This window comes from Mus caroli, chromosome 17 (genome assembly GCF_900094665.2).
Source record: "Mus caroli chromosome 17, CAROLI_EIJ_v1.1, whole genome shotgun sequence".
NCBI classification, from domain to species: Eukaryota; Metazoa; Chordata; class Mammalia; order Rodentia; family Muridae; genus Mus; species Mus caroli.
In genome coordinates, this window is record NC_034586.1 from 383,488 (window position 1) to 398,821 (window position 15,334).

The 15,334-nt window shown below is 45.5% G+C and overlaps 1 protein-coding gene across 4 annotated transcripts in view; it reads left to right on the forward strand.

The window, feature by feature from the left end:
* The window catches only part of Tiam2 (T cell lymphoma invasion and metastasis 2), a 191,810-nt gene that overhangs the window by 147,634 nt on the left and 28,842 nt on the right, over positions 1-15,334 (forward strand). For 3 of the 4 annotated variants that reach the window (XM_021186122.1, XM_029471057.1, XM_021186121.1), the window contains exon 15: positions 2,357-2,460. In XM_021186122.1, coding sequence (XP_021041781.1) covers positions 2,357-2,460 — 104 coding nt within the window. Of the gene's footprint in view, positions 1-2,356; positions 2,461-7,342; positions 7,657-15,334 lie in introns of those variants that run through there. The other variant, XM_029471058.1, reaches the window with a different exon arrangement.

A 15,334-nucleotide genomic window follows, 5' to 3' on the forward strand; every position in this document is an offset into this window, starting at 1 on the left:
CCAGTTGTGCCAGCACCATTTGTTGAAAATGCTGTCTTTTTTCCACTGGATAGTTTTAGCTCCCTTGTCAAAGATCAAGTGACCATAGGTGTGTGGGTTCAATTCTGGGTTTTCAATTCTATTCCATTGGAATACTTGTCTGTCGCTATACCAGTACCATGCAGTTTTTATCACAATTGCTCTGTAGTACAGCTTTAGGTTACTCTCTACCCATTTTTAAGTGTATTTTTTTTTTAATTTTGCTGTTACTATATTTTGTAAACATCGGGATCCTTCTACTTCATATAGACCCTAACTTGCTTTTCTGTTTAGGCTTCACCTTCCCCACATCTTTCTGTATAGGCATGCAACAGTTGATTGATTTCAACCATTTGCACCATTTGGCTTTTCATGAGTTGCTTCCCACTCATGCAGTCCCTTGTGTTGCCTGCCCTGTATTATTGCCTATATATTTAAGACAAATAAGCATCCCACAGATTTACAGCCTTATATCAAGTATCTCTTTTTTATGAAGCCCTTTACTGTCCAGGGAGAGTGAGTTTTCCTCAGGAGTCCCACTCAGTCCAGTACGTTGTTTTTAAGCTCATACCTTTACCTCTGTCACTCACCACTCACCTCTTCCAATGAGAGGAAGAAACTATAGACCCTGAGACTATCTATCTTACATATCTCCATTTCTGGTACTTCTCATAGTTTCTTCAGAAATAGCTAATGCATAGAAAGCAAACATTGAATGGATAGATGGATGGATGGATGGATGGATGGATGGATGGATGGATGGATGGTTGGTTGGTTGGGTAGTTGGATAGATGGGTGAATGTATGATAGATGGTTGGGTAGACGATAGATGGGTGGGTATATGGGAGGATGGAGGGGTGAATGAATATGTGGGTAGTTGGGTAGATGGATGAGTGGGTGGGTGAATAGATGGGTGGGTAGATGGATGGGTAAATGGATGGACAGGTGGATAGATTAGTGGATGGATAGATGGGTAGGTAGATGGATGGGTGGGTGGGTGGATGGATGGGTGGGTGGGTGGATGGATGGATGGGTGGAGTGATACATTGTTATATTGCTGTGTTCACTGAATAGGGAAATTTTCCTTTTTTTAATGACATAGTTGGTCTACCTTTTATAAAGGTGAGCACACATCAGAGTAAAGAGGCCATAATGGAGGAACTGAGATTGAGCCTTTTGGTTTAGTGTCTCATTTATCATGTAGTGGACCTGCTAGTTGAGGGGTTGCTTCATGTTTTGATAGGGGCAATCCCTGTCACACTTGCCTTCCTTACTATATGAAACATCTCTTGGGACTGTTCCTGTCTTTGTGATGGGCCCCACCTCACCCAGGCTTATTCAATTTTATAGTTACAATTTGTCTGGAATGTGACTTAGAGTCCTTGTAGGATGGTATTTGGTGTTGGAAGAGGCAAAGAGAAAGTAGAGTTTCAGATTTCGGTAGACCATTGAGATATGTTCTGAGACCCCTCTACTCCATCTTCAATGTGATGTGAGTAATTGCATGCCTCCTCATCAGTCAACGCTTAGGGTACCCCGCTCTTCCTGTGGCTTCTTGTCCTGATCATGCCTAACAGTTTGCTTGCCACTGAGTTTATTTTTGAGCTCAGCCTATTCAGATGGGCTAGCTACTTGTTGTAGCTGTCTGGGATCTGAAACCATCTGGTTTCTCCTAGCTGAGGGGGGACAGAACTGGAAGAGAAACCTGTGTTGTTTTTTGTGTAGAGTCTGGTCTTTTCATCTCTCTTGATTTGTTAACTTGAACTTGAGTGGGGAGAGTTGTTGAAGCTGGTGTGTATTTATAAGTGTAAGCTTCAAGACTTGACACCAACACAAAGAGGTTGTTGACAAGGGTTTGCTTTCAGGGTGAAATTGTGGTTGATGCCAGAAATGGACTCTCACTTGTCAGTGAGCAAGCCATGGCTCATCAGTGTCTAGGGTGATTACATCATTGGCTTTCCAAGATATCCCCAGCAATTTTGTCCTTATCCAAAAATAGGGATCTGCCAACAAAGGTTCATAGATTCTTAGTCCAAATGCATTATTTGAGATTAAAGCCCAGTGAATCTGTTTGCACCATGATGGGAAATGTAACAAGGTTGGAAAACCATTATTATGTTGTTGTCCTTCTTTGGAAGTGTCCGGAAATGAGGCTATTACTGTCCTCAAGGGCCCAGATCTGGGTCTGCATGCACCAGCTGTGTGCATGTCCGAATGCTGGTGTCTTTTAAGACTGCCACTCTCGGTTGGTGGCTTCATCCTTCTCTTCCCCATCTCTTATCGCTACTCACTGAGACTGATTTCACCCATGCGTCTTTTGTCATTTTTTTTCCTGTAGATTTCAGCAATGTCCCTGACATCACAACTGGCCTGAAGAGGAGCCAGACAGAAGGCACCCTGGATCAAGTGCCCCGCAGGGAAAAGATGGAGCAGACATTCCCGGTAAGGCATCAGCCCAGATCACAAGCCAAGAAGCCAGGCACTGGTACTTGAGGTTGGGAATATAAAAAGATGGACTTTTTCTATTCCTGGGTCCACTAGCTGATGCAAATCCCTTTGTCCTTTTGAAAATTAGAACTCCCTATGTGAGGATATGCACATGGTTTTTGATTTGTAGTTGTTTTGGTGTATGTGTATATGATTTGGGGATGGGGGTGAGACAGAATCTCCCTCTCTAGATTAAGCTGGTCTGTAACTCGCGGTGTAGTCCAGGCAGGCCTGGAACTCATAATGATCCCCTTACCCCCATCTCTAAGCACTGCGATTCCAGGTGTGACTCACCACACTTCCTTGCTTCTCCTTTTTAAAGAGTGTGTGTATGTTTGCACATGTGTGCATATGTGTGTGCGCACGCTTGCATTCACGATGTATGCCCATGTGTGAGCACATCTGCCCATGCACGTCCCTGTGGAAGCCAGAGCTTGATGCTCATGTCTTTTCTACCTTTCTCTCCCTTAATTTTTTGAGACATGGGCTCACTGAACCTTTTGCAGTCTGGATAGGCTGGCTGGCCAATGCGCCCCAGAGGTCCTCCTATTTTCTCTGGGGTTAAAGATGTCATTGCCTCAACTGGTTTTTATGTGTGTTCTGGGGATCTAACCTACATGGCAAGCACTCTATCGACTGAGCCATCCTTTCAGCCCTATTTACTCACTTGAAGTCGGAAGCGATGGGGACCATTCACTTTCAGCCTGACTTCTGGCATGCTATCAGAGAGCAAGGGAGACTTAGCCAGTCTTACATCAGGAAGTCTGTTTAGAAATCCCAAGATGGAAATCCTAAGTTTGGTTACAAGCCCTGGCTTTTTTTTTTCTTAACCAAAAGTAAATTATTAGTTTTTGCAATGTTGTCATTTAACTGTAATGAAATATGTATAACAAAGGCCTGGAGAGATGTCCAAGCAGTTAAGAACATTCACTGTTCTTCTAGAGGACCTGGGTTCACTTCCCATCACCCACAGGGTAGTTAATGTCTGTACTTCCAGTTCCAGGGGCTCCACACCCTCTCTTAACCATCTGCAGTACATACATATACATGCAAGCAAAATACCCATAAACATGAGATATGAGTATATATCTTACATATATCTGTATATCTCATATAGCTTGCTTCTTTAGCCACTTTCAAATGTGCACTTTGGTGGTATGGCATGGACTCAGGATGTCCTGCCTTTTGCCTCCAGAACTTTCTTGACTATTCCATCTCCTCCCTCTCCACAGCCTCCTCTATACTTTCCTCTCAGCTGCCAATTCTATGCACTGCCTAGAGAAGCAACATTGTATAAACATCAGTCAGCATGGCAATGCAGGCCTTCAATCCTAGCATTTGAGAGCTGAACACAGGAGCAGCAGAAGTGCAAGGTTGTCCTTGGCTGTAGAGTGAGTTAGTGGCCAGGCTGGGCTACATGACAACCTTTCTTAAGCACACATGCAGTCACACACACACACACACACACACACACACACACACACACAGACATGCACCCCCCAAGACATACACCACATACACACACAGACCAGATAGATATACATACACTTAAGCACACACACACAAAACAGACAGACACATACATATACACACAGACACACAGAAACAATACACACACTCACACACACACACAGAAGCACACACACAGAGACACCAAATACATACATACAAACACACACCAGACACATAGACACACACAGACACACACACACACACCCCAGACAAAAACAAAACACATCTCACCCTTTTGATCTTGACTTATTTCACTTAGCAAGATACCTTCTGTTTTCATCCATGTGTCCGATTTGTGTTCCTTTTAAAGGCCAACTAATATCCCATTGCAAGTATGCACTATATTCTGTTTAGCCTTGCATCTATCTATGAATACATTGATCTCTTGTGAACAATTCTGCAATGGCCAACTGGCACACACACCTCTGCCCAGATCTTTACCTTCAGGTTTTGGGGTATGTCCCTGGAGTGGGTTGCTGGAGCATAACTCTCCCACATTTGCCTTCTTGATGGAGGGACTATCAGCACCCAGAGCACTACCCTTCTGCCTGCTCAGCAGCCACTTGCCAGAGCTACAGCTCACCCACATCCTCAGCGGCATTTCTGCCTTCCTTTTCATCCCTCTGTTTTTAAACTGTCTGTGGTCACCTTACCCTTTCAGTGCTGTCTAGAGTTTGAGATGACAAGTCCAGTGTATGGTCTTTGTTTCTTACTTGAATATATAGAAGATACAAAGGCAGAGGCAATTCTCTGGGCTTAGATAACACTGAGGGCCCAGGCCCTTGGTGAGCAGCATGTAGCATACCCTTCGGGGCTGATGACATCCAAGTGGGGTCTATTTGATGAGAGCTCAGCCTCTCCTCTTTCTTTCCTCCTCAGCCCTATGGTCCTGCTGCATTCTCTCCCCACTTCTGCCATTCCTCTGTAGTCCAGGATGTCTGGTTTTATGCCAGGACATAGATTTCCTTTTTCTCTGAACTGAAACCCATCAGTGCTGCAGGCCTTGTGGTTCTGTTCTGTCTTTGTTGGGCTGTTTTAGAAAACTGGGCGGGATCATGGCTCTCTGTTTTGTGTGTGGAGCAGAGGGTCACAGAGCATCCACCTCATGGAAAACTGGGCGGGATCATGGCTCTCTGTTCTGTGTGTGGAGCAGAGGGTCGGAGAGCATCCACCTGATGGAAACCTGGGCAGGATCATGGCTCTCTGTTCTATGTGTGGAGCAGAGGGTCACAGAGCATCCACCTCATGGAAAACTGGGTGGGATCATGGCTCTCTGTTCTGTGTGTGGAGCAGAGGGTCACAGAGCATCCACCTCATGGAAAACTGGGCGGGATCATGGCTCTCTGTTCTGTGTGTGGAGCAGAGGGTCACAGAGCATCCACCTCATGGAAAACTGGGCGGGATCATGGCTCTCTGTGTGTGAAGCAGAGGGTCGGAGAGCATTCGTCTGATGGAAAACTGGGCAGGATCATGGCTCTGTGTGAAGCAGAGGGTCACAGAGCATCCACCTGATGAGTTCTGTTTGCTTCTGCTTACTTTTTTGAAGCCCTATTTTCCGAAGCATTCATGAAACAGACTGTGTTGAAGGAGGGCACCCCAGGGCACAGACACAGCACATGCCTGGAGGGAGATCACTTGATGCTATTAAGAATGATTTTTCTTTCTCTGATAATTTGCTTGAGTTCTTAATAAGGAGGTTAATTTTTATCTCCATTTTTTTAAAAAAAGATTCAATAAAAGAGACATGAAAAATTGAAAGAATTAGCACAGTAAGGTCATTTTTAACTGTTTTCTGACAGTGTGTGTCAGAACTAAGCAAAAACCAGTGAGTAGCTAGGAAGGGAGAGCTGAAGGCTGAGTGGAAGTTTGGATGTCATGAGCTTTACTTTCCATTATAATGAATATTGAGGTTAGCCTGGTCTAAAAAGTGAGTTCCAGGATAGCCAGAGCTACATAAGCGAGGTTATCAAAAGGTAACAACATCAAAAATAAATAAATAAATAGATAGATAGATAGATAGATAGATAGATAGATAGATAAAAAGGTGAGGGGAGAGAGCTGGCACAAACACACACATGCACACACACACCACTCTCTCATACACCCACACTAGTCACACACACACTCATTCACAGACACTCACATACAGACACACATACACACTCAACTCACATACACTCAGATGCACACATATGCACTCATACTCACAAAGACAGACAGACACACACCATGCACACAGACACACACCACGCACACAGACACACTCACACACATATTCTCTGTGACACTCACACACAGGCACACTCTCACAGACACTCACCCTTAGATACATACATTCCAGAGTGCAACACTGGGGATGAGATGATGATAATTACCACCACCACCATCATCATCATTATTTTTATTAATAATCCAGAGATCAACACTGGGGATGGGTAATTTGCTAGACTGCCTGGCTAGCAAGCTCTGAGATTTGCCTGTCTAGTGATTGCTGTTCCTGGGGCAAGTAAAGATGGCCAAGACCTTGTCTGGATTTTTTATGCAGGTTCTGGTGATCTGAGTTCTGATCCTTATGCTTGCTTAGCAGGCACTTTACCAGCTGAGCTTTCATCTCCCAGCAGTGTGTGTGTGTGTGTGTGTGTGTGTGTGTGTGTGTGTGTAACCAGAGATCCTCCCTGTTTTCACAGAAGTGAATTGGGAGTTTCCAACCTGCTGCGTTTTTTCCCTGTACTGGGAGAAACTCTCCCAGGGGCTCCTGTACACTGCCCTCTAGCAGGCACCTGCTCAGGCCTGCAGGAGGAGGTTGCTCTCCAGGGAGGGGACCTGCCTCTGCTTCCTGGATCTTCTTAGGGATCATTAACTTCTTTTCAGATTAGATTCGAGTTGAACCTGGGCCATTTGGGGTGTTTTACTAACAAGTACTTTAGACATAAGAAAAGGAATAATTTCCATTGAAAATCCCACGATGAAACACAGCTGTAAGCAAGGCTTTTGACAGCCCCACAATTTCTGCAAATGGTTCATAATTGATTGCCTTGTCTCTCTTTAAGGGTGCCTATTACTGTCACAGCTCTTTGTGTGACCCTGTCAGCTTCTCCTGTAGGGGATTTTTTTCTTTCCAGCATTGTTAGCAGTTGGCATATGCTATTATGGGGGGGGGGTTGGAGTTCTAAAGGAATAAATAATTTTTCTTTGGGTGAGGGAGTTGAAGGAGTTTTGGATTGTTTGGGGGGACCTCGAGGTGTGTTAAGCGGTTTCCCCATAGACAAGCCACTTGAGTACTGGAGATGGCAGTGGGCATATGGTACTTAGTGGATCTGTTGTCCCTGCATCTGCTGTAACCTCCTGGTGCCTCTCCAGAGCAGGCAGGCTCACAGTTTGGGGTAAGAATCGAGTGGAAGGGGGTGTACCTTCTCCAGGCAGCAGAGAAAGAGCTTGGTGGCGCTAGGGCGTCCTTGTGGATGTGACAGGGAAGAACAGTTTGGAATTTTTTTCCCCCATTTCATTGCCTGGTGATGAGAGCCAGAAGGGATGCATGCCTTCTACACTTGCCTGCAGCAGTGGACAGTAGACGGCTTCCTGCTCCAACACTGAGAAAGAACAGGTGCCTCTGAACCTCTCCTTTTTATGTGCAAGCATGTAAGTAAACACAGGCTTGGGATTCTTGGGTGCAGATCTTGATCTAAGTATAGATAGGTTTGCACGTTTTCTTTCAGGACTGAAAAGTTGATTTAACTATAAAAATGTCTAAAGGTTGTGGTGTGGATGGCAGGCTCTTTCTAGAAGGGGTCCCGAGAACAATCTTGAAGCACTCTGTGTTTACAGGCACGAAGAGAACTTTTGTGTACAGTCTCTGTGGTATGTCGACTTTACCTATTTGCTTCTGAGGTCTTGTAGTTGATCTCTAAAACAGTTTTGTCAGTTTGAAATAGAGGATGTCAGAAAGACCCATAAGGGGTGGGGGGAAACGTTTCCTCTGTTTACCATATTAAAAAGCAGGGGAAAGAATTTGATTATTACAAATAATTTTATGCTTGAAAATTTTCCTTGGAGCGTAGCTCATGCTTGTATTGGGCTGAAAGCTGTGAACTAAATAACCTGTAAACGGGAACTTGTTTTCTGCAAGGTGAGCAGGGTTTTTGGTATAGCTCTTCCTCCTCAGTTAATTTTCTAGATTTTACTGGAATTTTTATGTAATCACCTAGTGTAGCTTTGGCCGTGATTATTTTCTGCAATTTGTAGGCGTTGTGTTGCTAGAACAGAGAGCGTTGGGAATCAAGATGTACAGTATAGCAACCGTGTGTTGTGTTCTCTGCAATTTGATAATTTTAAAGATGTGTTTTTGGCCCATTGTGCATTCAAGACAGAAGGAAAGACTGCTCACAGTGATGGGTTAGCCTCCCAGTAACCAGGGGAACATAACTTGTATTTAATATTTGCCTCCTACCCACTCGGTTTGCTCCACTTTTTAAGTTTTTCACATGAATTGCTCTTTAAGAGCTTGCCTATCAAAGAAAACAGAAGCTAAAGGAAAACATTTGGGGGAGCATGACTTGTTTCCCAGCCTTCCTGAAGAGCACACGTTTGGGTTTCTAGCATTACCTCTGGACCTTTTGGGTTTTGAGATATTTTGTTAGAACGTTAAAGTAAACACCATTTATTTACAAACAAATAGTGATCTGTCTTCATAGATGCTTTTGGTAGGCTGATGTATGCATGGTGTTTTCTTCAAATCAAACATCTATTTTTAAGTGAAAGTTGCCTGAACTAATTCATATTTGAAGGAGCAGGGAGATGGTGTCTTCAAGGCCATTGCTTTATTCCTGGAAAATGACTTGGGTGTGGCATTCTGCCATAGAGAGCATTCTCCAGGGACAGATCTTACTTCGGGTATCTCTCTCTTTCTTTCTTTCTTTCTTTCTTTCTTTCTTTCTTTCTTTCTTTCTTTCTTTCTTTCTTTCTTTCTTTCTTTCTTTCGGGTGGCGGTGTACCAAAGAGAAACCTTGACTAGGTTAGAAAGCTGCCTTTGAATCCTGTTGTACCAAGATTTCAGAGAGCTGGGTGATTACACAGCTTTTAGGTGATTAAGCAGCCTCCCCTGAGATATCTTTCTACACCTGCACATCCTACTCAAGTCTTAGCATCTTCATCACGTGGTTGGTGGTGGTGGGGTACTGGGAAGATTCAGTGCCAGATAAGAATTTATATATGAATATATGAATGTTCTAATGAAATGATACAGAAATATGTGTGTGTGTGTGTGTGTTAAACTCCTTAGCTGCCCACCGGTCTTCTCAGAGTTAGTGTCAGTTGTCAAAGTCTCCTGAGCATTTTTATCCTGAGGAATGAAGAATCAGACACCAGGCACTGCAGGGATTGGGTCCCCTTGGCTCTCCGTGGTCTCCATAAAGAGAAGACATACTCAATGTAGCAAAAGTTTCCCAGGTGTCATGTCACAGATTGGCTGGAATTACCGAGTGGAGAAAGAGCGTGCCTGGTCTGCTTTCTTTCCAGAAAGCCTGGTCACTCAGGCCAGAGAGACCCTGCTGGCCAGTCTCACAGACCTGTGCCCTTGGATGAGCGGTGAGGTGAATATAGGCTAGAGACGGAGCAGGCTGCTGCAGCTTTGTCCCTGGCTCTCCAGTGTATTGTTCTCTTTTACCACTGCACGTCCTTGGAACAGAGGCTGGATAGCAAGTTCACTGGGCGTGCTGGAGGCGACTCAGCTGGGTTTTCATTAGAGCCTGAAAGGGCATTCAATCTCCTGATGGTTCCCTTTGTGCTACCCAGCCCCACATTCCTACCTGCAGGCTCTTAGTGCTCATCTAATCTCTTCTGGATCTGCCCTGGGTCACTGGGACTGATACATGGCCAACAGGGTTTGGTATGTAGAGGTCATCCTTGGGTCCTGTCCTGTCAAAGATCATTTAATTGCTGCAGAATGAGAGATACCACACTTTCCCCTTCCCTATGTAAGGTTTCAGGAAAGGGCTCAAAGTGGATTTAATTGTAGCGTGGGATTGAGACCCCAGAGATACAGATGTGGAAATACAATCTGTCCCGAAAGCTGCTCTGGGTAGTCAGCACTCATCCTGGGAAAGACATAGAGTTGAGTCTGAAGCGGGGAAGCAGGAAGAAGTCCTGCTACCCGGGCCTTCTTCCCTACTTCTTGCAGCTGTCCTTAGCCCTGTCACAATGGATGACATTGACTATTGGGACAGAAGAAACCTGAAATGTGGGTACACGCTGCTATCAGGGGGCCGAACTATAAGCAGACTGAGGCTGGGATGCACAGAAATTGAGCGTCACCAAATGGATAATTCAGCTGTCTGTGATCCCTCAGTAACTGAGGCTTGGAGTTGTGTGTGGCCCTAAGGCTGTGAGTTTGCATGCAGTTAGGCAGGAGAGTGTGCAGTTTTCCATGTTACTGGAATATGTGGCTGTCTTAGCAGTAGAGTCACATGAAAGGCAGAGGTTCTAGAACAGTGATTCTCAACATGTAGGTCATGACCCCTGTTGGGTCAAAGGTCCTTCCACAGGCCACCTAAGACTATCAGAAAGGACAGATATTTATATTATGATCCATACCAACAGCAGTTACAGTTGTGAAGTAGCGAAGAAAACAACGTTATGGTTTGGGGGAGGGGGTGTCACCACAATGTGAAAAAGGTTGAGAGCCACTCACTGTTACAGAACATGGCCTGACAGGGAAGGTAGGCATGAAGGTTCAAATACCAACTCTAGGAAGTCCAGGCTCCCATGTCTTTCCTGGTTCTTAATGGTCCATACAGGGCGGGCCATCCCAGGGATAACCTGACTCAGGGAGGTTGGGAGGAATCATGGTGACCCTTTCTTCCCTTCTTTCTCTCCCATTCCATCCTTGGGGTCTGTGGTTCTTTGTGAATAGGCCAGTTTTCCCAGATACCACCCCCCTTTCTTTGTCTAGGACCCCAGTACCAATCCTTCCTGCTTCCCCTTACCTCCACTTTCTCAGTCTCCTCTGCATTCTCCCTTTGCCTGCTATATTTTTCCTGAAGGAAAAAAAAAGTTGTTACTCAAAGTCAGCTTCAGAATCACAAATCAAAGAGGAAGGACAAAAGTGAATCCACAAAGAGACTGCGCAGTAGGGCAGCAGGGTGAATCACCCCGGAGGGCAGGGCTGGGGGCAGCGCTTGTCAGGTGGAGCCTTGGCTCTGAAATTAACTGGCTGTCAGGCACCCAAGGACTGAAGGGATAATTACATGCCCTCTCCTTGCTGCTGGGGTGGTGACTAACAGGAAAGTGACTGGGAGACGCCCCAGAGCTGAAGCTGCCCGAGGATTGGACCCCAACTGGGTAGAGATGCTTCTCTGAAGGGGGCACCCTTCACTTGGCCATGTTCACTTGCTTTTCTGGCAGCTTCTTGTTCTTTCCCTCGCTGGATACAGCAGGAGCCATGACCGTCTGAGAGGAGACTCTAAGACGGATGCTCATATCCTCCCTGGGTGAACAAAGTGTTAAATTCAGAGTAGCTGGTCAACATAGGCGATGGAGTAGGATGTGTGGTCTACACTCCTTGCCCCTCTTCTTTCCATGTGGTTACACGTGCAGGACAGTCAAGATGGGGGATGACTGTTGGGCTTCCTGGGCTATGCCTCTCTCATTCTCCAGACTTATCACTTTCCAGTTCTGCATCTGTGTTTCCTTCCTAGACTTTCCTGGCTGGAGGTAAATAATTATGGAGGACTCAGTATAAATTCCCTTCTGGGCAAAGAAGTACAGAATTTGAGTCTCTCAGGTCAAACCCTTCCCTCAGTCTGAGCCCTACTTACAGGCTCTTGAGCATTCCTGTGGAGACTGGACCCATTGTCCTGGGCTGATGATGGCTTCCTTTGTCCTTGGCTAAGCCACCAGACATCTGCATCTGTCTGAGAGGCAGCCCTGAGCTGACACATCTCCCTGCTCATCCTTCCATCCAAATGTGTCACCTTGGGCAGTCCTTTACCTGACATTGCTACTGCTCATCTTCATGCATGTTGAGAGCTGTGTAAGAGAAGACCAAGTCTCAGAAGAGCCTGATTGGAATCAGCATTGGTTGTCTGTGGTCCGTCACAGCATTTACTGAAGTTAAAACCTCAAAGATAGTAGGTCTTAACCTTCCTAATGCTGCACCTTTCTTATACAGTTCCTGATGTTATAGTGATCCCCCAACCATAAAATTGTTTGTTTGCTACTTCATAACTGTAATTTTGCTACTGTTGTGAATCATAATGGAAATGTTTGATAAGCAAGATATCTGACAGGAGACTCCTGTGGGGGCCATGGCCCACAGGTTGAGAACCATCGCTCTAAGGTGTGTAGCCGTAGTTAGGTCATGATGAGTGAAGGTTGCACAATTTGGTGCTTTGTTTAAGAAGTATTTAGAGCAGATCTTTGAGAATGGGATGCAAGCTCTAGAAACCTCTAGAAAACTGCTCATATATCTGTATTTAAAACTGCATAGGATTCTGGGGTGTGTGGCCAGGATCAGCACTCTGATGGCATTATGCATAGGTTTCCCCTTTGGGATTGCTGTGACCCTTGAGTTTATAACCCTGACTTTGAGTGTTTGAATTGTTAGCCTTGGTGCCAATGCTACGTTATTGACATTTCAGAATTCATATTGAGTACTGATGATATGCAAAGTGTCAGGTTTGTTTAATCCTGTGGTTTTGTCTGCATTCTGTACATGCCCATGTCCATACGCAAAAGTGCCTATTCACATGTGTGTAGAGGCCAGAAGTCAACCATGGCCATCTTCCCCTGTGGCTGTCGACCTTATATTCTTTGAGATGGGGGTCTCATACTGCCTGTGGAACACGGCTATTCAACTAGGCTGGTTGGCCAGCAAGCTCTGGCGATTCTCTGGGCTCTTTTTAACGTTTGTATTACAGGTGCAGCTTTACAACACCTGGTTGGGGGGTGGGTGGAGATCTGAACTCAAGTCCTTAAGCTTTCACAACAAGCGCCCCCCACCCCTCCAGAGAGCACTTTGAACTTTGTTTTCATTTTCTAGTCTGCTAGACCAGGTGACCAGCTAGCTGTTAATGCTCCACTTGAGCCCTTTCGTGAGCTGAAAGACAAGGAGAGGGCTAGACAATAACCCTTCACCCAGATGACAAACCAATTATCAGGTTGAGACCAGGATACATTACCCTGAGTGGCATCGGCAGATTTCCTGAATTCCACTGGCATTGACCTATGATGATGCTTGGAATTGTGAAAGATTTATTTTCTGTAATTATGGGGGTTGAGTGGACAGGGCGCGGGGGTGGAGGTGGGGAAGTGAGTCTGGGAGAAGCGTAAGATATGAAACGCTGATCCTCAACTGAACTTTTATAGGCCTGGTTGCTGAGATAAACAGCTGTCTGGTAGGTTGTAGGGGGTAATTACCCACTCTGCACAGGGTTGCTTAGGTGGTTGGCGGTCCCCCAAGGCTGCTGTGAGTAGAGCTTCATGCTGTGCTTCCCCTCATCCCAGCAGATCAGTCCCAGGCTGTTTCTTGTTCCTTTTCTTCTAATGGACTAATAGCACAGCTATGGTCTAATTTGGGCTTGCTACTGTTTGGGTGCCTTGCATGTTATCTAATCTTTAATATTTACCAAGAGTGGGGAGGATGTGGCATCATGGGGCTTGGTCATTAAAAGCTACTCCACCGGGGCTGGTGAGATGGCTCAGTGGGTAAGAGCACCCGACTGCTCTTCCGAAGGTCCAGAGTTCAAATCCCAGCAACCACATGGTGCTCACAACCATCCGTAACGAGGTCTGGCGCCCTCTTCTGGAGTGTCTGAAGACAGCTACAGTGTACTTACATATAATAAATAAACAAATCTTAAAAAAAAAAAAAGTAAAAAAAAAAAGCTACTCCACCAAAGCCTGCTCAGATTCGAGCCACTGTTAAGAGGTCTGCAGAGTCATCCTGATGCCTTATTTCAGCAGTCTTGCTTGCGTGCAGAACGCTGGAATGGGAATGTTGTTGTGCAGGCTGAACGAGGGCACGTTCACATCTCAATGCAGCTTTTATGCCTCTCTCTATTCTGAGCATGTTATCAACTTTTCCTAATATCTGGGTCCCATGATGCAGTGGCTCATACTTTAAAAAAAAAATCTGTACAATTGTTCTGCGTCATTTTGTCATTTCCTCTAGCATTCTGCTCTAGGGAGACTCAACTGTCATTGTCAGGAGCTCTAGTGGCTTGAGGTGGGAGAGGCTGAGAACCCCACCCATGAGCCCTGCTCACAGGCACACAGTGTGGCTTTTGCCTTCAGTGGCCTTCCAGGGTGCTAGCTCCTGAATCCTGAGGGTAAAGAGTGGGTATTTTGGTTTCAAACAATTAGTTTCCCACTGTCCGTGATGTAGCACGAAGGCCAGAAAACACAGGTATGTTATTAATATGGGGGAAAAGGAGAGCACTGCAGATTTTAAATTGTTTATTTATTTATTTATGACGTTTACGTCTGAGTGCTCTGTCTGCATGTATACCTGCATGCCAGAAGAGGACTTCAGATACCATTATAGATGGTTGTGAGCTGTCATGTGGCTGCTGGGAATTGAACGCAGGACCTCTGGAAGAGCAGCCGGTGTTCTGAACTGCTGAACCATCTGTCCAGCCCTGGATTTTAAAGGTATCTTCCTGGCCTGGGATGGCAGCTGAGCAAGCATGAGAACCTGTGTCCAGGAATGTACAAAGCTCAGAGTGGCGACATACTCATGTAATCTGAGAGCTAGAAACCAGCAGATCCCTCTCAAGCTCATTAGCCAGCCAGGTAGCCATCTTAGCCATGTGGATGGGCTCTAGGCTTAGTGAGAGACCCTATCAGAAAAAGTAAGATGTCCAGAAACATAGAACACCCAAGATACAATTTGCAAAACAAGAAAATCAAGAAGAGGGAAGACCAATGGGTGGATACTTCATTCCTCCTTAGAATAGGGAACAAAATACCCATGAAAGGAGTTACAGAGACAAAGTTTAGAGCTAAGACGAAAGGATGGACTATCCAGAGACTACCCCATCCAGGGATCCATCCCATAATCAGCCACCAAACCCAGACACTATTGCATATGCCAGCAAGATTTTGCTGAAGGAAACCTTGTATAGCTGTCTCATATGAGGCTATGCCAGTGCCTGGAAAATACAGAAGTGGATGCTCACAGTCATCTATAAGATGGAACACAGAGCCACCAATGAAGAAAGTACCCAAGGAGCTGAAGGGGTCTGTAACCCTATAGGTGGAACAACAATATGAACTAACCAGTACCCCCCAAGCTCGTGTCTCTCGCTGCATATGTAGCAGAAGA